Source organism: Neomonachus schauinslandi, chromosome 5, assembly GCF_002201575.2.
Source record: "Neomonachus schauinslandi chromosome 5, ASM220157v2, whole genome shotgun sequence".
Taxonomy (NCBI): domain Eukaryota; kingdom Metazoa; phylum Chordata; class Mammalia; order Carnivora; family Phocidae; genus Neomonachus; species Neomonachus schauinslandi.
The window spans coordinates 4086230-4113147 of NC_058407.1; the positions used below are offsets into that span (position 1 = coordinate 4086230).

The 26918-nt window shown below is 60.6% G+C and overlaps 1 protein-coding gene across 1 annotated transcript in view; it reads left to right on the top strand.

The window, feature by feature from the left end:
- Positions 1 to 26918, top strand: part of WNT7B (Wnt family member 7B) — a 49417-nt gene that overhangs the window by 11518 nt on the left and 10981 nt on the right. The window contains exon 2 of the mRNA XM_021687811.1: positions 13243 to 13469. Within this exon, the coding sequence (XP_021543486.1) occupies positions 13243 to 13469 (227 nt within the window). The remainder of the gene's footprint in view (positions 1 to 13242; positions 13470 to 26918) is intronic.

Genomic DNA, 26918 nt, shown 5'->3' on the forward strand with positions numbered 1-26918 from the left:
GGGAAACGGGGATGGGAGGAGGCTGGTCCCGCTGCCCACGTCCGATGCGGGTGGGGCTGAGGCCAGGGGACGGGCTTCCCTGAGGCAGGACCCACAGGGTGGATGGGGGGCACAGTGTGGCTGAGGGGGTGCCGTCAGCACCCTTGGAGGCCGGGCCTGTGGTAGTAGCTGCAAGTAGGTCACTCCTCCCTGCCCCCCCGCCCCCCACCGTCTAGCACCCAGCGCAATACTTGGTGCTCAGTTGGTGCCCAGTAAACACCCTCTTGGATGGTCAGATGGCGACCTCTGTGTCTGGGTCCCAGCGAGGCCCGTTGACCTGGTCAGAACCCACTTGCCCAGTGGATGGCCCCAGGGGTGCGGGCCCCCAGTGCGCATGGGTGGGCACAGGGTGGGCTGGGGGCTGGGTGACTTCCTGGCTCCTTGACTCAGGTCTTCCCAGGGTGACTTCACTGCTGGCGGGGAGCACCGGGAATTTCCAGGTGCTGCGGACACGCCCCCCTTTGGAAGGAGCCCACGTCTATCACCTGCCATCCCCTTCTTCCCTGGGGGCCCGTCCTGTGGGCCGTCCACCCGTGGCAGGCCCCGCGGTGCGCTCGAGTGCCACACCTGTGGACCAAGCCCCCGTCACAGCCCCGGCAGAGTCATCACCCCCTTGGTGGCACTGCCCGGGGGTGGAGCACGATGCCTACGCCCATGCACAGGCTAGGGCACCAGCAGCCAGCCTGTGGGGGGGGGGGGTGCCAAGGAAGTGCCAAGGAGTATGCATCAGGGAGCCCGGGGGGCACGGAGTCAGCAGCCTGGTTCTGGTGGCTCACTCTGTGCCCAGTAGCTTAGAGCACAGGGCGTGGGGAACCCCAAGGAATGCCAGGTCAAGCCTGCTGTGGGTCATTGTCTGGGGAGGCGTGCTGGGCAGAGGGCTGAGAGCTGCCCCGGGGCTCCCGTGTGTCTTCTGTCGCAGACCCTGCCTGCCTGGCCATGTGATCAGGCAGGGCTTCACTCCAGGCCGTGGCTCCTGGAGGTTGGAGGGTGGACCCCCACCCCCCTTCCATTATCTCCTAACGGCAGCCCCAAGAGCCAAGAGGCAGGGAGTGAGGTGTGATGATTGCATTGCTGGGGACATCCTCCTTGCTGCCCAGCGTCTGCCCCAGGGGACCTGGGCCACCGGTTGTTTGCCAGCCCCTTCTAGAGGGGTGGGGAGAGCCGGCGGTTCCAGGCGAGTCTGAGTGTGAGCCCAGAGCGACCCCTGGCTCCCTCTCACTGCCTTCCTTCAGAGGTGGAAATTCCTGCAGGGGGAGGAGGAGGGGAGGAAGATGGGAGGCTGAGGAAACAGGTCCTTAGGGCCTGGGGCAGAGAGCCCAGAAGTGGGGAGAAAAGCCGCAGGGCTGGGTCCTGCTCTTGGCGCTGATACCTAATCCCTGCCAGGTGTCCGTGTGGCCTTGGCCGAGAGGTGGAGGCTGGCTGCGGAAGGCAGGGGTGGTGCTCAGTACTCCGGGCCACTTAGTGACGGCATGGGGTGGGAGGGGGGATTGCTGAGCCCAGGGAGGGGTTCTGAAGGTGCAAGCCCCCAGAAGTGCTCACCACATCATGTGGCTCATCACAGCCAAGCCTAATGAAGGGCGGAGTGGGCTGCTCCTGGGGGGGGAGTGAGCACCCTGTCCCATAAAGCATCCAAGCCGAGGCAGTTGGCTGGGGTGCCCTGGTGGCCCAGGAATTCTCAGAGGGAGCAGTGGGATGCTCAAAAAGTGAGGTGGGTGGTGAAGGAGCCTTGCCCAGGGTGCTCTGGCCCAGAGGGGTCCCCAGGTTTGGTAAGAGCAGGGGGCAGGGCTGGAGAGCTGGGGAGAGCCTGGGTGGGGCTGGGCTCTGCTCTGAGGTGCCCCATGGCCCAGGCAGGCCCCCGCCTTCATCCATTCCTAGAAAGGGGTCCCCCAGGATGCTGGCCTGAGGCCGGGTCCCGGGATTGGGAACTCAGCCCTGCTCTGCACTCTGCACGAGGTGATGGCCCGGTGTCCTCTGCCTACAGGGACTCAGCCCCCAAACCCTCTGCTCAGACCATGTCCAGAGTAGCCCGGAAGGCTGAGGTGCTGGCCGACCCATCAGGCGCCCAGACTCCCAGCCTGGCCATGGGCCAGATGCCCTGCCAGCTTCCTCCCACCTGTTCCCCTCGCCTGTCTGTCCATCCCTCTGTCCTGAGGTTTCAGGTTGACATCCTGGTCACCCAGGCCTGCAGGGTGCCCCGGTGTGACAGATCTGGGGCATTAGGGCCTAGGCTGAGGCCAGGTCTAGGGGTCACATGCCCTATGTGGCCTCAATTTTCATGCACCTTGAGGTGTCAGTGTCCGCCCCTGAACCACGGGAAGTGAGGAGAAAGGCCGGGGCTAATTCTGGGAAGGTCCACAGAAATCGCAGGAAGTATGTTCATGGCCTGGCCAGACAGGTATGGCTGAACCTCAGCCCCCAGCAGCCTCCTCAGGAGACTGGCTTAGCTGTGACCATGCTGGGAGGGAGGACAGAAGGGGAGGCCAGGGGCAGGCTTTTCGGAGGAAGAGGCACCATGCTGGGCCTGGAATCCTGCCCGGCTGCTGGAGGGGTCTGGGCACCTCTATCCTTGCTGGTCAGTGTGGCCTGAAGCCAGGAGTGTCACGATGGGCCCTGGATGCCCAACAGAGGCCTGGAAGGTTCTGAGGTCAGAGGTCAATGGCCTGGGGCTTTGTGGTCACAGGGAGCGTATGAGGTTCTGGTTTCACTGACTTAACAGATGTGGGGGCTGGATGGACCCTCCGGACCCCATGCCCCCTCATCTGCAGCTCCCCGTGCCCCCCTGGGTGTGCTTGCCCACCTCTAGCAACCTCAGCCCTGCCCAAGACCCCTGTCCACTGGGGTCCGCTCCTGCTTTCTCCCAGGAGTGCTTGGTTTCCCTCCAGGGTGGGGTCCCAGAATGCCAGGCCAGGAATGCCAGCTATGTGGGGAGGGCGGGCGGTTGCCCGCCCGCCGGGGGCGCGAGGGAGCAGGCGGACGCTCCGCTCTCTTCCCCGGGAACACTGCGGGCAGTGAGCTGAGCGGGGCAGTGGGCTGGAAAGATTGCAGCAGGGAGGACCCATGGTGGAGGGAGCCAGCCTACAGGAGCCCCACCCGTGAGCAGGGGCTCTTCTCCCCATTGGGCAGATGGGCAAACTGAGGCCAGTGAGAGTCAGCGGCCGAGCAGACGTCGAACACAGGACCCCAAGCCCCGAGAACCCTCTTTAGGATACAGCCACAGGTATGGCTTTGGTCCCTCACTACACAGGCAGATGGGAAACTGAGGCCTGGGCAGGGCAGGGAGGGGTAGAGGGATGGCTTCATTTGCCAGCTGGGCCCCTTCTTGCCTCCACCCTCTCTCTGCACCTCCACTGGGGAACCCCTGCCCACCACCCATGCGGCTCCCTCTGGGTGTTCTCTGGGAGCCCCGTTCCTCATCCGTAAAGTGAGGCTGGCAAGGTCCACCCTGAGGAGCTGCGGGGCAGGGTTGGGGGGGTGGGGCAGGGTGGGGGATGCCACTCAGGAAGGGGGGTCATTTTGGCTTGTCCCTCCCCTGCAGGGCATCCCCCCACCCCTTCCAAGTTCTTCCCGCCCAGGCCAGTAGGGGGAGAAGCCACTGGCCCAAACAGGGCTGATCGTCCCTATTTTCAGATGGGAAGACTGAGGCTCAGAACAGACCGTAAGGGCGGCCTTCCCAAGGTATGGGGATGTCCCCAGGCCCCATGCTGCCCACTGAACAGGACCGAGAGCCCCAGCAGGGGAGGGAGGTGAGCAGACTTAAGGAACACCAGGAGGACAGGTGGGCTGAATGCCCCCGGGCCTTTGCAGTGGCCGTGTCCAGCTCTGCCCCATCTGTTCTGTGTCATTCTGTTCCACCCCACAGAGGAAGGCTGTGGGGACCCCGCTGGTGCCAAGCTCTGGCACTGTGCTGGTGGCTTGAGCGGTCTGCAGAGTGACCCCAGACCTGGAAGACATTCTTATCCCCATTTGACAGGCAGGAGCACTGAGGCTGCCACCAGCTGCGGCCCCACGTGACTCCTACCGGCTCCAGAGCAGGAGAAGAGCCTCTTCCGGCCCACCTGTGGCTGGGAAGTTCTGGGCTGACCCCTGCCCACCTGACAGAGAAGCTGGCGGGGGGGACGTGGGGTGGGTGGGCGTGGGGGCCAGCTGCCATCTTCCCAGGTATTTGCCGGGTTACTTCCTGGACAAGTGGACCCAGGCCCGCCTCCCTGGCTGATCGCAGATAATTAGAACATTCTTCAAATATTTTGCCGGAGGATGCCCGAGAAGGAAGAATTATAAAGCGCCCGGGGCCAGGAGCGTGGGCTGTAGGCGCTCTGGGCAGCTGGGCAGCCGGGGCCAGGGCCAGGGATGGGGCCCCAGAGGGAGACAGGGGATCTGGCCCAGGCCCGACCAGCCTGTCCCCACCTCCCTGGGAGCTGGGGCTGGGGTGGGAGTTCACGTCCAAGGCCAGCTCAGGGCTGGGGTGGGTGCTGGGCTGTGTTGGGGATCCCTGCCCTGGGGAGCTCATAGCTTGTGGGGGTGGATAAACCTTACCCCAAATGGCTTTAGAAAGGCCTGAGGGGGTCAAGCACAGAGTCCTGGCCCCTTGGGGGGCAGGTGGGTGAAAAGGTCTCCAGGAGGAAGGGCTCGGTCGTGGGGAGGTCAGTGGGTCTGGAAGGAGAACGAAGGTGCAAGGGCGGAGTGATGGAGGAGGAGCAATAAGGGGGTGCCTGGGGCTGACCTCATGGCTGACACGCACATCCCTGACAGCTCAGGGCTGGGAGGCCCGGCTCAGGCTCCGGGGCTGCTGTCCAGCTATGCGGGGCAGGGAGGTCGGTGGCCCAGAGGGCAGAGGAAGAGGGTGGGCTGCCCGTGGGGAAGCCCTTTCTCATCACCGCTGACCTTTCTAGAAGTGGTACTCGCCACCTGAGCAGGGGGAGGGGGACCCAGGAAGGGGCAGATGTCCCCCGGTGGCCCCCCTCTGGTTCCTGTGGCTTGTGGGGGAGGGGGCTGGGATGTTGAGGTCCAGCAGGCTCCGTCATGAGGTCTGAGTTCTGGGAAGCACTTGGATACTGCGTCTCCCCCATGGAGGGCTGTCCCGGTCCTAGCCTTAGGAACATTCCCAGGATTCTGTGGTTGGTTCGGGGCAGGGGCTGCCCCAGCCCAGAAACCTGGGAGCGGGGGCGGGCTGCATTACAGCTGGTGTTCGGTCCAAAGAGTAGGTGCAGAAGAGGAGCTCGGGCTGGGCTGGGTGGGGGGCCCTGATGGGGGGGGGGGGCATTTCCCCTCTACTGGGACATCTCTATCCTGGGCTGTGGTTTGTGGGGTCGGTTGCTGGGGAATTTGTAAAGAGAAACGGGATACTGAGGTGGAGTTGCCTGGGTCCTGCGGCCTCCTCAGGACACAGGCCACATCAGTGCCCATAGTTTTAGGGCCCTGTGCACAGATCAGATGGCATGGGGCTTCCTCGGGGTCTGAGAAGCTGGCTGCCACGTGGTCCTGGGCTTGCGATGGCAGCATTTCTCTCTGGCTCTTTAAATAAAAAAGGCACAACTTGTCCAGTCCCTGGTAATGCCAATGGATCAAAGCCCTTTGAGGGCCACCTCGGGGTGGCCTTATCCCCACAGGCCCTGGACCCACTCTGCCCACCTCCCACGACTTGATGTGCTAGGCCTTCATATGGAAGGCTGACGTTTCCTCAGTCACACGTAAAATGGGAATAAAAGCTAATTTTTAATCAACCTGTAGCAGTCTAAGTGAAAGCGGGGGTATGCTCTGAGTGCCCCCAGCCACCTGCCCGCCCAGCCTGCAGTCCCCCACCCCACTGAGGATGTCTCAGCTGCATCTTGCTCCCTGTGCCAGCTGGGGTCACTGTCCCTGGAAGGGGTCCCCTCAGCAGGTGTGAAGGCTTCCATTCGTGCATTCCACTCATTCACTCTGCCCTTCACTCATTCACTCGTTCCGTGACGACCACTGAGGGTCGGTGCCCAGTCGGTGCGCAGTGGGGGATGAGACAAGGCCCCTGCCATCCTGGGGCCAGCAACAGGGCGGGGGGCTAGCCTGTTTGGAGAGAGTTCGTGACTCAGTGCCTGGCACGAATTGGGGTCCTCCTTCAGGAACCACTTGGTGAAGGCTCCCCAGTGTAGGTTGGCCTCCAGTGCAGCCTCCTGCCCTCCCTGAGGACCAGTGAGGGAGGATGGCTCTCCAGGTAAACAAGTGAGCACCCCCTAATTATCTTTGGGACATCCTGTACTTTATGTAAGTTACATAAGGGACATCCCCATCAGGGACAGGGATGAGGAGGCACAGAGCCGTCTGGGGGGCAGGAAGTGTGGGTCCCAAACCCTGTTCCCTACCCTCCCTCCCTGAGCTACTCAGCAAGTGGCTGGGCCTTTCTGGACCTCTGGTTCCTATTCTGAGGGAGCAATAGAATAACAACAACAACGACGACGACGACGATAATAGTAACAATAATAAAACACCTTCCCCCTGAGGGAAGCTCTTATCCCAGAATCCAGCACATGGTAGGTGTTCACTCTGCCTTGAGGCACTAACTCTGAATGGCGTGAGGGATTTGGCTCCTGGGACAGGATTTGCAGGGTCGTGACTCCTGAGTGAAGCAGGGCTGTCCTGTCTGGAGGGGGGAGGATAAGATGGCTCTAGTCCTAGGCATGGGGGGACACTGGCTCCCCCATCTTTCTCCTCGCTGAGCCTCAGGGTCCCTGACTGTGAGGTGACCCAGATATTGTTCCCCAAGGAAGTCGGTGGAGGGGGGCTGCCCCTTGGCCAGAGTGGGGCTTGACCTAGATGAGGTCTTAACCAGATTTGGGCTGTACTCTGGCCCAGCCCGGCACTGCCTGCAGGGGGCGGCTGGCCCAGCTCACAGTGGCCCTCCACCAGCACCTGCCGCAAGGTCCGCACACACTGACAAGGCGCGAGGGGATGATTGTTAACATTCATATTGTATGTCTTAAGTGTATTTTCTTTATTTTAACTTTTATAAGAAAACGCGAGAGTTTTCATTCTGATTTTGCCAGCCCTGTGACGTTTTGTATTGCAAAGTTTTGCTTTCTTGTTGAGGTGTAACTTACATAAAGTACAGAAATCTCGAGTGGACAGCTTGATGCGTTTTTACGTGTGTGGGCACTCACGTAAACCATTTCTCAGCTTGGGCTAGAGAACAATCTGGAACCCAGCAGGCTCCCTCCGGCCCCCTCCCCGTCCGTGCCTCCGAGCTCAGGGTAACTTCTGACTTCTGGCTCTTCCGCTCGGCAGTGGGGGAGAGTCACCCACGTTGTCACACGTAAGCTGTTCGTAGCCTCCCGCCGTGTGAATGTCAGCTCTGTCATCCTCCTGCTGAGCAGTTGTCCCAGCTTGGGCTGGAGAGGCCTGTGCAGGCCCTGTGGCGAATGTGAGCGCCAGCTGCCCCGGGGTGTCTAGACCCCGGACTGAACCTGCTGCGTCAGAGGGAAGGGCCGGTCCAGGAATGAACCCAGTCGTGGTGGGTGCAGTGGTGGGTGTGGACCCCGCTGGTCCTCGCGATAAGCACAGCTGGTCCCTGATCCCCACAAGGGACTGCATCCTGGGGGCTCAGTGAATGGAGGTCAGTGATGGGTCCCCAGTGAGGGTTAATAATGCCCAACGTCCGTGACCTCTCATCATCGGCCCCACAGGGCTGCCCGGTGGGTGACGTGGTACCCGGCTAATGTCATAGCAAGCGTCCCACCCTCCTGGCCTCTTCTGCACCATCTGTCGCCTGGCAGTGGTCACCTCGCCCCTCACGCTCTGGCATCCCCTAGTCCTAGAGGCAGCCCTGACCCCTTGGGACCTCTGGCAGGTAGGAAGCTCTTTGTCTTGTCCCTCGGCAGGCCCTGCTGGCACCCCGTGCCCAGTGCCAGGAAACAACAGGGAAGCGCATCCCTGCGGGTCCTCTGCCGGCTTCAGCACCTCTGGTTGGAGATCAGAGGCCCGTCTGCAGTCCCCGGGGACAAGGAAGAAGCCCCTTGTCCTGCAGGCTTCCTTCGTGGGGCTGGCCCAGGCCGGGGCTGAGGAACAGTTCCAGGCTTTCAGCTTTGCCCGCTCCTCCTGGCATCTTACCTTTGTCCCGAGGCTCCCGAATAGTGCAAGGAGATGAGTCTGGAGCAGAATTTTCCACGGAAAAAGTCAGCGACTGAAACCGGAGGGGCCAGCCCAGCCTCTGTGTGCTCAGGGCCACTCAGAACCTCCCTGCTAGCTCTCCCGGGGCACCTGGGTGGGCAGCTGTGGGCCGAGAAGCCACCCGGGGTGATCTTGCTGCTTGGGGGTGAGAGCCAGGCCCACCCTGCGGGCGGCTTGCTGAGATGCCCACAGCATGCCCTCACTCCCAAACTGCCAATTATTCCAGGACGCAGCCTGCACTCGCCCTCCTCCCCTGCTGCTCCTCGCCCCTCCTCCACTCCTCCCTGCTCCCCACTCCTCTCCCTCCCACCATGTCCCCTTTCCCCTCCCCCCCATGCTTCCACCCTCCTTGCCCCTCCTCCAGATCACCAATTTCAAGTTACCATGTATTTTTGCCCCTTTCCACTCTGGCGGATTCCCTAACGAGGATTCCCATAACTGCAGCCCCCGCCTAACCCTCCAGGTGGAAGAAACAGTGTGGCCAAGGCTAGGGGTGTGGCTGGCAGGGCCATGCCTTCTCAGGGAGGGCAGACTCGCTGCGAACGTGTGGGCTGTAGGGGAGGGAAGGGGCAGGGTGGCTGAGACCTCAAACTCCAGCAGTGGAAGCTGTCCATCGACCCGGAACTGAATTCATGAGTGACCTTGGAGGATTTTAAGCAAGAGAAAGATTTAAAGCTGTGTTTCGAGACTAAAAAGTGGGCATTGTTTCCTGCTCTAGGCTCTCGTGCTTGGTATGCCCCTGCTATGGGGCACCACGCTGCCTCCGCCTGAGTTCTGGAATCAGAGACCGGGCTCTGAGCCTGGCTGTGCAGCCTCAGGCACGTCCCCTCGCCTCTCTCAGCTGCAGTCTGCACAGCTACAACATGGGGATGTAAGGAGAGAGGACTGAGACCCAGCAGAGGCCCGTGTTCAGAATGGGTGTATTTAATTTTGTGAGTGGATAAAGCCCCACATTCTAAGGGAGACAATTTCAAAATGACTTCTGAATTAGCAGCCATTTCTCAGTATTTATGTTCCTGGCACAAAATACTGTGTGACTGTCTTCTCCGATGCCTTTACTTCACCTTTGACCCGCGCACTGGCTGCTGGGGGCCGGCTGGGGGCTCCCATGCCCCCTGCTCCATCAGCCTCACATGTCCTGGGAAGCATACAAGCGGGGATCAGCCGGGCAAGGCCCCTCTTGCCCCCTCCTACCTATTCCACCGATGTCCAAGGGTGCAGAAGTCCTGTGTCTAGACAGACTTTTTTTTTTTTAAAGATTTTATTTATTTATTTGACAGAAGAAATAATAGAATATAGAAATAATATAGAATATAGAAATAAAATAAAGATTTTATTTATTTATTTATTTAAAGACACAGCGAGAGAGGGAACACAAACAGGGAGTGGGAGAGGGAGAAGCAGACTCCCTGCCGAGCAGGGAGCCCGATGCGGGACTCGATCCCGGGACTCCAGGATCATGACCTGAGCCGAAGGCAGTCGCTTAACCAACTGAGCCACCCAGGCGCCCTAGATAGACTTTTTAAAAATTGTGTTTAAAATACACATAAAATTTGCCACTTTAACCATTTGAAATTGTGTCACTCAGAGGTATATAAGTGCATTCCCGATCACCTCTATTGGGCTCCATAACTTTGTCATCACACCTGCCAAGCCAGCGCTCCCCGTGCCTCCTCCCTGCAGCCCCAGGTGACCGCGGGTCCACTTTCTGTCCTTTGCCGGACACGTCATGCAAATGCCATCATACAATGTGTGGTCTGTGTGTCTGTGTACTCAGAGTACTAGTTTTGAGCTTCCTCCATGGAGCATGATCCATACTTCATTCCTGCTTATGACCAAGTAGCATTCCACCATATGGATAGACCACAGTCTGTCTGCCCATTCAGCCCCTGGTGGACATCCGGGGTCTTTGCTCCTTCTGGCTCTTGTGGACAGTCTGTCTGAATACCTGTCTTCAGTTCTGGCATAGACCAAGGAGTGGAATTGTTGGGACCTATGGTAATTCTGTTTCACTTTTTGAGGAACTTCCTGACTGTCATCCGTGGTGGCTGCCCGCATTCCTGTTGGCGATGCATGAGGGCTCCGATTTCCGCACAGCCTGCCAACACCTGGCACTTTCTCTTGTTTTGACCAGGGGCATCTTAGCGGGCGTGAGGTGGCACCTCGCTGGTTTCGATTTGCATTTCCCTCATGAGTGAATTTAGGATCTTTTCACTTGCTCGTTGGCCATTTACGGCTCTTTGGAGAAATACCTATTCAAGTCCTTTGACCATGTTTAAATTGATTATCTTTTTGTTATTAAGAGGCAGGAGCTCTTTCAGACATTATCTTTGAGTATTTACTCATTTGTTCAGCAATTCCACGAACAGTCATGGGCAGCTACAGGGGGCAGCCCCGGGAACCCCAGATTTAGTTGGGACCTGGCCCTGCCCTCAGGTGCTTGTGGTCTGCTGGGAAGGCTGTGGAAAGGGCCATGGTGAGAGCCCAGTGGTGAGGGTGGTACTCGAGAGACAGGTGCCCACCGTGTGCTTCCTCCGTGCCTGGGGACCAAGGGGGTTGAGCTCAGGGGACTTGCACTTGGGCACAAGGCAGGTAGAGTTTGCCAGACAGAAAAAGGGAGAACGAGCGGCATCCCAGGCAGAGGGACCAGCACAAGCAAAGGTGGCAGGGTGGTCGGAGGCCAGATCCCGGGAGGCCTCTGATTCTACACCAAGGAGCCTGGGGAGCTATGGATGGGCTTTGAGCAGGGGAGTGACATGGTCAGACCTGGGTGCTGGCGGGGGCTGGGAGTCTGCCTGGAGGCAGGAGACCAGGGCTGCAATGATCTGTTTCGGCCCCTGGGGTCCATCCTCAGTCCCCTGGGGTCCCCCCATTCAGAACCCATTTGTCCAAGCTCCTACCCCCAACAGGGTTCTTACCCCAAGCAGTGGGGGGCTCTGCAGCCTAGAGACTGCTGGAAGAATTTGGGAGCGGGGAGCTTGCTTTTAGCATCTGGGATCCAAAGCGGGCTCTGTCCCGAGGCCTGGAGGCTGGTTCCCATCCATCTCAGTTCCCCGGGTCGGTTTTCTGAGCATCTACAATTACTTTGGGCTGAATTCCCCAGATTCCAGCCCGCTCCCAGCCCAGCCCGCCCAGAGGCTCTTCTTCCATGCCAGCCTCGGGCATTTCTGCCCATTGTGCCGTGGGAGACCCAGGGGGGTCTTGGCCAGATTAGTGAGTGGGGCGGGCAGGCCTTGGGGATTGAGTGTCGCCGGGGGGCCCAGCTTGCAGCACGTGCTGTGGGCTCGCGCCACACGGGGACTTTCCCAGTTGGCTGTGGGTGCTTGGCTGCCCTGGAAAAACACTGACTTGTTCGTCTCAAGAAAGGGGCTGGCAGCCAGTGGGCAGGAGGAGAGAACTCAGGACACTGGGAGGCCAGGGCCGTGGACATCAACTTGGGGAGCCCCTGGTGGTCTCCCTCATTCCCACACTTTGTCCCTCACTAAGCCAGTCTGGTCTCTGGTTTGGACGCCAGATGCCACTCTGAAACTCGGCTGCCCAAACAAGCCCCCACCTCCTTCCCTACTTGCTGTCCACCCCCTCCTCTGGGAGCTCAAAACCAAATAACTCATGGCCCTTCTGTGGAAAATAGTTTGGTGGTTCCTCAAAAGGCTAAACAAACGGCCACATGACCCAGCAATTCCACTCCTAGGAATATGCCCCCCCAAAACTGAAAACAGGGACTCAAACAAAACCTTATACGTCCGTGTTTGTAACAGATCTGTTCACAAGTGCCCAGAGGTGGGGGCAGCCCAATGTCCGCTAACTGGTGAGTGGATACACGGAAGGTGGTCCCTGCACGCGATGGAATATTACTCAGCCACAGAAGGGACGGAAGCACGGACACCTGTCACAATGTGGCCGAACCTGGGAAACATGATGCGAAGTGAGAGCAGCCAGACACGGAAGGGCACATATTATGTGACTGCATCTCTATGGAAAGTCTAGAATCACAGATTCCTGGTTGCAGGGCCTGGGGGAGGGGAGAGAATAGGGAGTGCCTGCTGAGGGGCATGGGGTTTCATTTTGGGGGTGGTGAAAATATCTTGGAACATGACTAAGTGCTGCAGACCTGTACCCTTCAAAATGGTTACCTGTACGGTAGGTCCCCTCGGAAAATAAACACGCCGGTGACACCTCAAGTGAGCAGAGTGAGCCTGGCAAGTGCCCTCCGGTCTTGGGAGGGCGCCAAATTAATTACACGGCGCCCCCAGGGGACCACTCTGAGGATACAGTGTTGCAAAGAGGACCCTGCCCAGCCCAGCACACAGTAGGTGCTCAATTCAAATCAGCTCCTGGTTCCTCCCCCAGTCTACCCAGTCGTCCAGAAACGAGTGAATGACAACCGCAGTTGCCCCATGGGTGCAGCCTTTCTTCCTGTGGTTGTCTGGTCTGGGCCTCTGGGGGGGAAGGGGGGATGGGGGGGGGGGTGTCAGATGTTTCATACTCCCATTTCATGGATGTGAATACTGAGGCTCAGAGAGGCAGAGCGCCTTCCCAAGATTACAGACGGGCTGCACGTGGAGTCAGAACCCTGTGGGCTTGGCTCCCAGCAGGGCCAGCCAGCTCAGCAGCCTTCCCAGCCCAGGAGCTACAAGTGATGGGGAAGCCCAGTGGTCAGGAGTTGGGGGGCGCTCTCGGGGGTAGCTGCGGACAGTTCGGAGCTGACGGTTGTCGAATCCCAGGCGTGAGGTTCTCTGGCCCGAAGGGTCTGTGTGTCTGATTCAGAGGCACGGGGAGCTGGGGCTTGCATTCGGTGGGACCGTTGACTCCCGGGACCTGTGACCCATGGCTCTGGCCATGCCGAGGCTGAGAAGGCATGGGCGTGAGTGCCTTTTCAGGCTGGGATCACGCATTTTGGTCCATGGGAAATGGATTCTGTAGGGAGTCTCTAGGAAGAACTTGGTACATGGTGGCCGCCCGGAGCCCACTGGCTGACCGAGAGACCGAGCGAGGCAGGACGGCAGGCAGAGGGCGAGGGGCCCTGCGCCGCCACTCACCTGCCCGTGTCCTCTCCCCTCTCCGCAGAGCACTGTCGTCCGTCGTGGCCCTGGGAGCCAACATCATCTGCAACAAGATTCCTGGCTTGGCCCCGCGGCAGCGCGCCATCTGCCAGAGCCGGCCCGATGCCATCATCGTGATCGGGGAGGGGGCGCAGATGGGCATCAATGAGTGCCAGTACCAGTTCCGCTTCGGACGCTGGAACTGCTCCGCCCTCGGCGAGAAGACCGTCTTCGGGCAAGAGCTCCGAGTAGGTAAGGGCGCCTCCGGGCTTGCAGGGCGCCTCCGGGCTTGCAGGGACCCAGCCTCGGTCGGGGCTCCAGGGGCCAGGCCACTCCCCCGTCCCCACGGAAGGCCGCGTGGGGCTGCGCACGCTCCCTGGGCTGCAGCAGCCTGTGTCTTTGCTAGAGCAGCTTGCCCTGCGCCCTTCTCCGAGCCTGGCCTGGAGGGGGGCCAGCACCCTAGGGAGACCCAACCGTGTGAGTGGCCGAGGGGTGTCTCGCCGGGCCGTGGGGCTGGAGGACGGCGCTCTGGCGAGGCATGAGCCCATGGGCGGGCAGCACCGTGCAGCCGTTAGAGACGCGCCCTGCTCCACGGCTGTGCGGAACTAGGCACGCCTCTTCCTCTCTCCCCGCCTCCGTTCTGTATCTGGAAACGGGATAAGAGCAGGAGTTCCTGCATGGGGTTTTGGGGTGGGGGAGCTGGAGGCGAATGGTGCCATTCATGTGGAAGGCATTCCAGGCAGAAGGAGAGTGCAAGCAGAGACGCGTGGGATGCTGTGCACACATGTGTGGGAGCGCCGAGGAGTCTGACGGGCTGGAGGGCAGGGCAGGGGGGCGGGGGGATGCAGGTGGAGTCGGGCTGGGGAGGGTGGTGGGCCTCCAGTGCTATGGGCAGTGGCAGCTACCGAAGGATGCCAAGCAGGGGTGGCCAGGTCTCTGCTGGCTGTGTCCCGCTGCACCATACACCGTCCCTAGGTCACATGCTCCATCTCCATGTCCTCACACAGCCCCGAGGGAGGCTCCGTGGTGCCCATTTTACAGGGAAGGAGACTGAGGCCCGGTTGGGGGGAGCTTACAGGGAAAAGTGGGACTTCCAGAGCCTGACCTCGATTGGAATCCAGCTGTGTGACCCTGGGCATGGCACTTGGGGCCACGCAGGGCCTCAGTGTCTTCAGTTGTAACATGAGCTCTGAGCAAGCGGGCCCTCATCTGGGTCCCTAGTGCTTCTCCCGGGCCTGCACACAGTAGGTACGCATAAACTGCTGTTGAACTGGTGAGGGTGGGGAGGTGATGCAACCTGCCCTTCCAGGAGGGTCAGATGGGGGCGTGATAACTTGGGGGCACCACGCCAGGCATGCAGGGGTGCCCTGTTATTTCAGACCCCAGCCTGTAGGCACAACACATCCTTCCGATCCCAGCGGGCCAAGGAGCCGCAGCTGCCGGGACCCAGGCCAGAGCCAAGGTCTGCGGGGCTTGGAACGCCTGGCATAGGGCTGGGGGTGGCGCAGGGGAAAGCCCCCGGGGCCCCTTTGCGGTGAGCAGCCTGTGGGTGGCACCTGGCACAGGCGGGAGGGTGGCACCACCCCCTCCCTGGGGCCCCACCACCCAAGCGCAGCTCCCTCCCTGCAGGTGCCAGCTGGGGAGGGCGGGGCCGCCTGCCCCATCCTCCACGGGTGGGAGACCGTCGGCGCCGGGGCCTGCTCGCTGCCTGCTCGCTGCCTGCTCGCTGCCAGGGGTCTGCTTGCCTCCCTGGCCCCTCACGCCTGAGACTCCGGGCTCTGAGGCCGCTGTAAGCACCCCCGCGGCGCAGCTGAGTGGTGAGTGGTGAGGTCGCCTGCGGCCACAAGGTTTGCCGTGACGGAGCTGGGTTCAGATCCAGGTCCGCACCTGCCACCCTGCCTGTTCGCTTTGCTTCTTTACTGTGCGGAGAGACAGGCAGTGGACATGGTCCCATGGCTTGCAGAGGGGTGGGGGCTCGGACTTTATTCGGGACCACGAGACACAGGGAGTGAGGGAGACGCGGCCACTCAGAGCCCCTTCTCAGTGTCAGGTCCCAGGTTGGGGGGTGCTTCACCGGTGGTCCACAATAAATGCCAATAAAAAGCCCAAGAGGAGTGCCTTTGGCCCCAGCCCATGACCCACGCCGTCCCCCCGTAGTGGACACAACCAGTGCCCACCCAGATTACCTTTACCGGCCGTCACATATACCCTGGATCACGGCTAACAGCTCACAGCTGTTCCTCCTTGGAGACTAGCCCTCGGCCCAGCAGGAGCCTGGGAGGGTCTGCAAGCTTGGCCCGCAGGGAGGGTCGGCTACAGCCACGGATGGACCGATGCAGGGGGTGTGAACTCTGCCCTTGTAGGTGGGGGTGCTCTGCAGTGCTCTAAATGCCCTGAGCTCCCCTTGGGAATAGGCGTCTCAGGCTCTGCTTCTAGGGAGCCCACCCAAGGCACCTCCTCTCCCTTCCATGAGCATTTCAGAGGCAAACTTTTTGGCAGAGCTGTCTGCACCCAGTACACCCCCATCCCTCACCTTCTTGTTCCCACCACCCCTGTCCAGGCCGTTAATGACCTTCATGTGGCCGACTGATGCCCCCTCTTCCTTGCCGGGGCCCCAGCTCACCTGGGCTTCCTCTTGTCTCTCTGGCTGGGTCTCCTGAGCCCTGAGCCCTGCCCCAATCTTTTCTCCCCTGGGACCAAGACCAGTTCGGTTGCTCCCTGGGAACCTCTGGCTCAACATGCTCAGCATCTTGTTGCTTAAATCTGCTGTTCTTGGCCTTCCCCCTGACCTGAGCACCTGTTGCCTCAGCAGAAACCTGGTGTTTCCCTGTCCATCCCTCCACCCTGCCCCACAGCCCCTGCAGGGCCTGCCTCTCTGGCCCTGCCCTGGCAGCTGTCAGTGCGTCCCCCTGCCTCCCTTCCAGCCCTGGTCATGCCATGTCACTCCCTTCCTCCAAAACCTGCAGTAGCTCCCTATTGCTCCAGGATGGAGCTCCTTAGCTTGGAGTCTGGGTAATCCCTGTCATACATCACCCCCACCTCTCTTCATCCCCTCTGGAAACCAGAGCTTCACCCTGGCTGACTTCTTCCTCTTCCCAGAGCATGCCAACCCTTTCCTCCTCTGGGATTTTGCCCCCACTGCCTGTAACCCTGGGAGGACCTTCCCCTCTGCTCTGCTTATTCACATCTGATTTCTCTGGAGAAGGAAATTTCACCCCTCCCTGGCTCTTCCTGTCCACAGCCAGGTCAGACACATCCTGGAGCTTCATCCTGAGTCTCTCAGCCCGGGGCCAGCTCAGCACCTGCCTCAGCGCTCCCTTCACTGTGCCCTGGGGGTGGGAGGGGCCGGCTCCCTACCACCTGGGCTGAGGCCTCTTGCCCTGCTCGAAGCCCTCCTTGGCTCCAGGCTGGCCCCTGTGAAGGAAGGCCCAGCTCCCATTTCAGCCAGGAGGGCTCTGGCTTGCGGGGTTCTGTGGGCACCATGATGGTGGTCTGAGCAGGCCCCTGCTCCTCCCAGAACTCGGGGGCTGGGAGTCACGAGCAGGAAGTGGGGCCGAGTGGCAAAGCCAGCCCATGTCAGAGGCATGCGGCTGCCCCGGGCACGAGATGGGAGACGGGCCATGAGCTGGCAGGCAGCCGGGGGACTCGTGGGAGCAGCCACTCAAGCGGTGCCAATTAATGATTGGCCCCAAGTGGGGGGATGGCCTGGGTCGGAGGGACGGCCCCCTTCAGGCCTTGCCTGTGACCTTGGGCCGTGCCTAGATCTTGAGAGCTGAAGGGAAACCCCTCAATGGGCAAATGAACCCCTGCGCAAGGTTCCAATCCCTTTTCCAGCACCTGGTGCTGTTGCTTGTACACCTCTAGGGACGGAGAGCTCACCACTCCACATGAGCTAGATCTTTCTAAAGCTGCTGCTGCACTGGCTTTGCCCTGAGGCCCCCCAGGTGCCAGTTGCTCTGCTCCCTTCAGGGAGTCAAGACCCACACATGGTGTCACCTCATGTCTGGCAGCCCCCACCCTCTGGCAACATGAGCCCACCCCAGGCCTATTTCCCCACTTAGCGAGAGATGCTTATGGCCAGGCCGCTCTTGACCCATCTCTTCTGTTAGGGGGCAATGAGCTTGGGGAGGGGGGGTGAATGTGTCCTCAACTCTTCCGTCCTGGGGTAGGGGGGCATGACATGAGAGCTGGGGGTGAACTTGTCTTCCGGGGATGCTTGTTAGAAACTTGGGCCCCCAGTGACCCGGAGCAAGACAGAGCATTTCTTACAGGCACAGTAATTGGGTTGGGACTGTTGTCAGGGGCTTCCTGACAGGGTGACCTATGAGATGAGACCCAAGAGAGAATTCGGGTGACCCAGACCAGCCTGGGGTGAGCGCAGGGAAGGGGGTTCCAGGCAGAGGGAACAGCAATGCCAAGTCCCAGAGGCCAGAAAGTGGATGGTATTTTCCGGGGACTGCAAGAGGGTGAACCAGAGGGCTGGAAGATCAAAGCCCAGAAGAGGGGGCAGAGCTGGGGCGCAGGGACCCCGAGGGCCCCATAGAAGACAGGGAGGGTTCTGAGCAGGAGAGGGATTTCCCTCAAACACTGGCACCCTCCAGCCATGGCCTCACCCCTCGCCCGAGCCCTGAGCCCTGTGGGACCCACTGGCAGGGGGCATGGGGACTGCAGCTCTGTGCACTCCTGCCCCCACCCCCACCCTGCTGCCAAGCAACGCTGAGTCCCGCCCATCATGTGCAGCCCCAGACATGACCAGGCATAGGGGCCGCCCCTAATCCTGGCTCACGTGGCCGCCTGGGGCTGGCGGCTAACTCTGCAGCAGGGGCTCAGCAAAGGCCGTCGGTTCCTGGACAATCCGAGGGGGCAGAGTGACTTACCTCTGCTGTCTGAGGCATGAGAGTCTCGAAGCTTCCAAATTAGCCACTGGCGAATCCTCGGAGGAGGGGGCCGACTGTGCCCGGGCACCTTGCCTGGGGTTTTGCTGGCCGGGCCCAGGGGAGGTGTGACATTGGTTCCCGGGAGGGACGAGGGCTCCAGGGCCACGGCTGGCTGGGGCAAACGGACAAATGCCCTAAGTGTCAGGTACACAACAGATTTTGAAGACTTCCAAAGGAAAAGAGCAAGTAAAATACGTCTATTGATCTTTACAACGAGCCCATGTTGATGTGGTAATGTTTGGGTATATCGGCTAAATAAATGATATTACCAAAATGAAGTCCACCGGCTTATCCTCATGTTCCTTAGATGGCATGTGTGGCTCAAGTGAGACTTCTGCTGGGTGGCCCTGCTCTTCGGGGCACACGCTTGCCCGGACGCAGCCTGGGCAAGGCCGGCGTGCACACTCGAACCCAGATCCGACTGTCTCCTGCAGCCCGGGGCGCAGCAGACGGAGGGCGGAGGGTCACTGGCTGGCTGCTTCCTGGGGCAGGGCAGGAGCATGAGCATGACTGCGCTGGCGGCCCCTGGGGTTCAGTCTGCATGCACTGAGCGCCTGCTGTATGTCAGTCCTGGGAAAGGGCGCCGGGAGGCGGAGTGAAGGCCACCTGGCCCTGTGCTTGGAACCTTGCACCCAGGATGCCCCGCGGGAGCCAGCTGCTCGGGGCCCGCTGTGTAACTTGGTCACAGGCTCGTGCTCTCCTGGTCTGTCCACCCACCCATACCGGGGGGCTGAGGCTGGGGCCGGGACTCAGCCAGAACTTGGGGTCTCTCCTCAGGATGGGGGGCAGGAAGGCCCTCCACTTCCTCAGCGCCCACACTGGGGTTCTGCCCAAGAGTCTAGTGGACAAGGGGTCCAGGGCTCTGGGCTCTGGTCTACGGAGGCAGGACACAGATCACGGGGTGGGCGGGCTTTCACCCTTGGCCTCCGAAAGTTAAGGCCTGGCCGGGCCGCGGCCGGTCTCCAAGCCCGATCCTCCTGCTTCGGTGCTGAGAGGATCATTTCTGTTACAGCTGCAGCCGCCTCCAAGGCCAGCTGTGGGTGAACCCTTCCATACGGCTCATCCCATGTTCTACTGTCCATACATCATAGATGGTGAGATGGAGGCTCACGGGAGGCTCATGACTCACCCAAGGTCACATAGCGCTAGGGCCTAGAGATTTGAACCTGGTAGGCCAGCCCTGTGTCCCAGCAGGACTCCAGTCGCCAGGGGGCCAGAGGATAGCCTCGGGGAGGAAGGGGTTCTGACGCCACCGCGTCCTCACACATCAGCCGCGTCCTCACACATCAGCAGTTGCTAATTTCCCACACGACGGGACGAGGGACTGTGCACGAGGGCAGGCTCTCCGAGGCTGACCTCCCTAACAAGAGGGGCTGCCGGAAGCCAGGCCTGCACGAGAGGCCTTCCCAGGCTCCCCAAAGCTCCGGGGAGGGGTGGAAGCTCCTGGACGGCCATCCCAGTTTGGGACACAGATCCCGAGGCTCCGGCTCATGCTGCCCCTCACGATGTGGTCCTAAGCCAGGCTCTGCTCCCTCTCCGCCCAGTGAGCCTCGTGCCCAGCTGGAGCGCGGCCCACCTTGACGGCTGCTGCGTGGCATGTGAGGGCCTCCCTGGGTCAGAACAAAGGCCTCGGGCACTCGGGGAGCCCAGCGTGTTCGGACCTCGTGTGGCTTTTTCCAATGCTCTGTTTATGACAAGGGCAGGAAGAGCTTCGTGTGCAGACACTGACTCAGCCACAGGTGAGCTGGGGAGGGGGCCTGGGTGGGGCCAGAAAGAGACCGAGGGACAGATGGGGACAGAGACAGACAGACAGAGGGACAGAGCACAGACACAGAGGCACGCACACACGTGCACACACGCACACCCACACGTCTGCCCCAGGCCCAGGGTCTCGGCCCGTCCTGAGACACAGAGTGAAAGCAGCCCACGGGCGTGGAGCCCCTCCCGCGTCCCAGCTGCTGCGAGCCCCCCACTGCACTAACCCACTCGCCCGGCATGGGCGCCTGCGGGCGAATGCTTCATTGCCTCCCTTTAACAGGTGCAGGGACAGGCGTGAGGGTCCGAGGCAGCCCACCCACCCGTCCCCGGGCAGAGCCCCGGCCCTCCTGGCCGCTGCGGGAACCCCAGGCCATCTTCAACTGCACGCATAAGGATTTGGGACCTCGCTGGGCTTGGAAGTGTCTCTGGGGTCGCCGGACCCCCATTGTCCCTGCCTCCGGAGCCCCTGAGCCTGAGCCCTGAGTGTGCTGGTTTAAGCTCAGGCAGGGAGTTGCATGCCCAGGGCCGGTGACTGAGCCCTGTCTGGGGCCAAGGGGCCAGGAAGGCTCGCTGGCCCCACCCTGGGCCCTGGGCTTCTCCCCCCAGCTCCTGTGCTCCCTAACACCTGGACATGGCACCGCACCTGCTTGCCTGGGTGACACCAGGAGATGCCGGCTTGGCCTGGGGTGTCTCCTGGCCTCCCTCGCCTCAACGTCTCCATCCATAAACTGGAGGTGGGGACAGTATTCTCACAGCCACTTCCAGGCTTGGGAGAGCCCGGGAGCCGGGTGGGGTGGGCTCAGGGGCTCAGACGCACTCACCAGCTGGCAGTGTCCCACTGGCCAGGCCTCAGGCCTGGAAGACTCGGGGACCCCACTCCATCCCTACCACCCATGTCCCTACCCCACCTCAGCCCCGGCTTCCCTGTCCTGACCTGCTTCTCAGGGAGATCCAAAAGCTCCCTGCTAAAGAGGTTTAGAACCCGCTGCACTGGCCTCACTCCTGTATTACATGGGGAAACTGAGGCTGAGGGGAGTGAAGGGCTGGGTGGCCCCTGGTTCCACCTGGGTTGGCACCCGTGATGGTGAGCAGCAGGGCCGGGGCCCCCCCCAGGCAGGGCTTGAGTGCCCAGCCCCTGCTTCCGCTGTGTCCTGTGTGCCCCAATCTGCCTGTGGCCAAGGCAGCTCCTTGATTTCCCCCAAACCTGGTCCTCTGCCCCACAGTTTCGGTGCCCAGCTGCCCAGGCCCCACTCCGGGAGACTTCTGGATTCGTCTTTCCTGAAACCCTCACCAAGTCCACCTGCTGGTCCGTTGCTTCCACCCTCAGACTGTGTCCCAAGCCGGCCGTCCTCACCGCCTCCACCTGGCCGGCCACCAGTGTTTCTTACCCAGACCCTTGTGCCCTGCTCCCACCGTGCCGCCCACAGTCAGCTGGAGGGGCCCTTTCAATGTCGGTCACAGTGGCACCCTCCAGGGGCTCCCCTCTTCTTAAAGCCAGCCCCCTCCCCCTGAGCTCCCCAGGTCGACACGGTGTGGCCCATTTCATGTTTCACCCTCTCCGTGGGGTCGGACTGCTCACGCCCATCTTGTTGTCTTCTCGGGGCCTTAGCCTTGCAGTATCCTCTGCCTGCACACTGTTCCCTGAACCTGTGCATGGCTCTTGTCTCTCATCATTCAGGATGTCCCCAAGAGGGTCCCTCCCTGGTCACCCCCCAGTCACCTGTCCTGCTGACCCTCCGTGGTGACTGTGGCCCTCTGCCCATGCTCTCGGGGAATCCCCTCCTGGCTGTGTGCTTGGCCCTGAGCTGGGGGCCTCACCCCTGGGGCTCTGGGGTTTGGCCGGAGGGCAGACTGTGCTTGGTGTTGGGGGCACCGGATGGTAACAGAGGATGGCAGGGGCAGACGCCAGCCATCCCAGGTCGCAGGCACGGTCAGCCGGATGGGAGGCAGGACAGTGTGCTTTCCCTGTCCGGCAGGTGGGGAGCAGTCTGAGCATGACCCTGGGGTCCCGGGTCAGATCCCAGCCCTGTGGCTGGCCTGCTGTGTGACCTTGGGCCAGTCACCTGCCGCCTCTGAGCCCAGCATCCTAACCATGAGTGTTTAAATAGAGGACAAGTTGTGCGCAACCCCTAAAAACCATCAAGTGCTGTATGTTTGTAAGACAGCTTATTGAGGTAGAATCCGCATACCCCACAATTCATCTGTGTGAGCATCCAATTCTGTAGTTTCTAGTCTCTTCACAGAGATGTCCACCCATCACCGCCTTCAATTTTAGAACGTTGTCATCACCGCGAAAAGAAACCCTGTGCCCCTCAGCTATCATCCTCCAAGCCCCCAGCTCATCTTGACAACACTCATCTGCTTCCTGTCCCTATGGATGTACCTATTCTGGAAATTTCCCATCAGTGGGATCATACACTAGGTGGCCTTTTGTGGCTGGCTTCTTTCACTCTGTACATGTTTTTGAGATCTCTCCCTGTTGTAGCGTGTGTCCGTGTTTGAGTCCCTTCTGTGGCGGGGGACAATTCTGTTCTGTGGCCAGCCCACCTCTTGTTTATCCATTTGTTGCCGATGGACACCGGCTATTGCAAACGCCGCTGCCGTATTTACATAGAAATTTCTGCGTGGATGCACGTGTTCATTACTCCTGGGGCTGCACCCTGCAGGGGATTTCTGAGTCCTGCAGTAACTCTATGATGGCTGTGGCATTTTCCATCCCCCCCGCCCAATAGCACGTGAGGGTTCTGGAGTCCGGCGTGCGCGGTGACACTTATTATTGTCTGTCTGTCTTGCTTTAGCCATCCCAGTGGGGCTGGAGTGGCATCCCACAGTGGTTTCGATTTACATTTCCTTGATGGCTCAGGATGTTGGGCATCTTTCCTGTGCTTACTGGCTGTTTTTATACCGTCTTTGGAGAAATGTCTTTTCGGATCCTTTGCCCATTTTTGATTGGATTGTTTGCCTTTTTATTATTGACTTGTAGAAAATGCCATATTGGGGCACCTGGGTGGCTCAGTGGTTAAGCGTCTGCCTTCGGCTCAGCTCATGAGCCCAGGGTCCTGGGATCGAGCCCCGCGTCGGGCTCCCTGCTCAGCGGGAAGCCTGCTTCTCCTTCTGCCCCACCCCGACTTGTTCTCTCTCTCTCTCTCTCCCTCTTTCTCTCAAATAATTAAAATCTTTTAAAAAAAGAAGGAAATGCCATATTTAAGGGGCCAGTACAGGTTGGCGGAGAGGCAAGGGGAACTGAATGGCGTTGGCCACCAGCCCGGGACGTGTGCAGGGGCATGTGCTCGCTCACACTCATGGGAGCTGCATTCATGCGTAAGCCCGGGTATATGCCCAGGGCCACACGCGTGTGCATGCACACAGAGGTACACCCACAGAGACCCCATGTGTGGCGTGTCACTCATGGGGGTCAGGCCTGCCCCCCAGGCCCTCTGGTACAGCCACTCGGCCATATCAGAGCTATTATCTTCATATGGCAGGTGGGGAGACGGAGACATGAAGGGCTCCTTGACTGGTCCAAAGTCACCCAACTGGCCAATTTTAGGGTCTAGACTTGAACTCCAGGTGTCAGACTCTGACCTCCCCTCTGGAGTGTGTGTGGCCCTAGACCTTTGAAACCCCGAGTCACTTCAGAACTTCGGGTCTGGACTCCCCCACTCCCTGAGCTGCTGTGTGACATGGGGCAGCATGCGGACTCTGTCTGGGCCTCAGGCTCCTGGTTGGGGACAGAGGGATGGCACTGGATGGTCCTTAGCTCTGAGGTCCCAGATTAGAGGTTCCCTTCTAAGAGCAAACCAAGTGCCTTTCCCACCCTGCCTCCCCAGACCTGCAGTTAATCAGGTCATTATGAGCTCAATTATGGCCTTCTAAAAATAGTACGCCACATCCCGAAGCGGCAGGTACTTTGAGTGGACAGTGGGGGGAGCATCTGGGGCGTGGGGAGGGTGGGCTCGGCCCCCAGCTCCTTCCCAGGAGGGTAGGGGGTGCTCAGTTCTGTCCCGCTTTGCTCAGGAGGCATTTGTCCCCTCCGGCAGCTGCTCATAAAGATCTGCCTGGCGCCGGGTGCCCTCCTTTGGGTCAGGGTGAGGGGATGACTGGATGGACTAGGTCCCACTATCCCGGGCAGGTCCCCTCACCCAGGGCATCGAGGTCTGGCTGGCACCGTGAGGGCATGGAGCGGGCAGGGGCTTGCATCTGCTCTCTCTGAGCCTGGCATCCAGCAGGGCCAGCGAGGGCTTGACTGTGAACAACCTATCGGAAAGAAGGAATAGAGCTGGGTAGCCCCCGAGGGGGCCTGGTGCCTCAGTTTTTACCCATGTGGCAGTGGTTTCTGAAGGTTCTGCTGCTCCAGATATTTTGGGTTTATCCAGAATATTGGGGGAGGGGGTAGCGGGGCAGGGCCAGCCCCTGGAAGGAAGCAGAGTGATGTCTGGGCTTGTTCTGGAAGCCCTGGGCTTTACCTGGTCAACCCCAGCCTCCTCAGGCCTGCTCACCATTTGGGGTGATGCCTGTCTGTCCTGTTTGTTCTCAGAGCTGCTCCTGGGACAGTGGAGCAGGTGAGAACTGTGAGTCCCACTTGACAAACGGAGACACAGGCTCAGAGAGGGTGAGTGACTTGCCTGGAGCCACACAGCAGGTACAGCTCCAGGTCCAGTGCTCTCCTGCCTATTCCGGCCTGAGTGTCCCACTCTTCACTCTGCTTTGTTGACACCTTGGGCCTTGCAGGTTCTTGCAATGGTTCTCGCCTTGACCTGCCAGGCACCAGAAGCAGATGGCCCTGGAAATAGCAGTGACTGCCTCAGGGCCAGTGTGTGCAGGGACCCACCCAGGGCTCATGAGGCCATGGAGGTGGGGGCGGCCAAAGAGCAGCCTGCCTGCCTCTAGCGTTTCCCAGGGATACTGCTGGATGCGGATGCTGGCTCCGGCGTCGGAGGGTGCGGATCCGTGCTGGGGTGGGCTCTGGATCCCAGGAGGGTCCCCGGGCCTCCTGGGACTAACGTGTGCCACCCGGACTGCTGCTGGACGCAAGCAGACCGCCCGTGCTGCCTTTACCCAGCTCCCCATCACCGGACCCACCTGAAGCAGCTGCTGAGCTCAGATGGCCGCTGTCCCCGTCACCTGGAGCAAAGCTTTTCCCACCTGGAGGCTGGCTCAGTGTTCCCATCCCTCCCTGAGATGGTCTGAGCAACCGGACTGATTTCAGGGGGTTGCTATGGAGATAAAAGAAGGCAAAGCGTGTAAAGCGCCCAGCCCCAGACCTGCTCATGTGCAGGGCTTGGGGACAATGTTGGGGGGGACACAAAGTAATCAGACCTGGGTCCAGCCCTCCACCCCTACAGCCCAAGGGGCACCTGGTAGGAGCCCAGAGGAGGTTGCCTTACCCTGTCGGGGCTCCCGGGAGCAGGGGCATCCCTGCTGTGTCCGAGCGCGGGGAGCTGCGGACACGTGGACTTGGGCAGCAGCGGGCCAGCGCCCACCTGGGCAGGTATCAGGGAACCAGGTGGCTCCTCTACTCAAGGCTAGTGGTGTGCGCTGGAAGCAGCCGCATCTGCCCCCCGGGTGGGCCTGGCCAAGCTAGGCTGCGGGGAATGGCAGATGGGGATGGGTGGGGTCAGATCCCAGGGGCTTGAAATCATCTCAGAGGTCTGGTGAGCCGCCCGCATTTGCTGAGCAAGGCCCAGAGGTTCGAGGGGCTTCTTTCTAAACCCAACACCCATTTGTTCTCCTCTGGAGGAGGATGCGCAGACAGTGCACCGGGGGCTGGCAAATGGCCCCAGGAGTGACTGTCCCCCACCCCACCCCCATGCCCGCACACACTGTGAAGCCCCACGAGGCAGCATCCAGCTCTGTGGGTTGGCACAGTGATGCTCCCAGCCCGTGGGGCTGTCGTGTGAATGACATGAGGTGTGTGTGCCGAGAGCAGGGGCCGTGAAGCCCCCGATCTAAGACCTAATGTCGCCTTCCGTGATTCTCCCCCAAATGCCACTTGCTCCCTGATCACCTCCCCCTTGTCTTCATGGCGAGACAGAGGGTTTGGCTCATTAAAACCAAATAAAAAAGGAATTAGTGGGAGTGGCCGCCCTGTGAGTAACTGATGAGTAACTAGGAGTCTGTGCTGGGCATGGGTATGAACCAGGGGACGCCGGGAACTCGCACAAAGGATGGAAGGGAGGCTTTCGAGAAATGTCCTCCAAGCTCACGGGCCTCTGTGCCTGCTTGCCTGCCTGGGGGCTTCGGGACAGCAAGGCGTGGGAGGCACCAGTTTGAATTTTGGGCAGAGGAGGGTCGGGTGGCAGGTCCCAGGGCCTCCGAGGGAACGCCCACACTGTCCTAGCTCAGGCAGGGCTTGGTCGTGGGACTGGTAACTCCATCGGCCAGGCCTCTGGGTGTGATTGCACAATCCTGTGAGATTTCCACCCCACTTCCCGGGCGCTGAGCCTGGGACATGCCCTCTGTGAGGCCGGCTCCCGCCTGCGTTCACCTGCCGACCAGTCGCTGAGCCCCAAGGTTCACAGATCGTCCAAAAGCGGCATTTCCTCCCCAAGGGCCCCCGTCGGTGCCTCTTCTCTCCTCTCTTCTGCCCAAGGTCGCTTAGCTGCAAAGAGACCCTCCCTCGCTTTGGAGGGTTTTGATGCCACCGCCTGGGCTCAGATTCTGCTCCGGCCACTAACCCCTAGTCTGATAGGCTCACTTGTGGGCCAGAACAGTGATGAGCCTGCCTTGCACGACAGTCTGAGTGCTCGGTGAGAACAGACGTGAGCGTGAGGGTGTCTGGCGCACTGGGAGAGCTGGTGAGTGAGAGCCATGATTTGGGGCCGGCTCACTCCATCATTCCCAGAGCCAGACAGGCTCGGGCACCAAGTCCACAGCCCTGGCCCTGGCACCAGGACAGAAAGCACCATGCGCTTCAGGAGATGTCTCCGGCCACCCACGACTGGCTCCCCCAGATCTCGACGGCCTCTTTCCTTCTTACGCTTGAGCTCATACTTCTAGCTCCAGG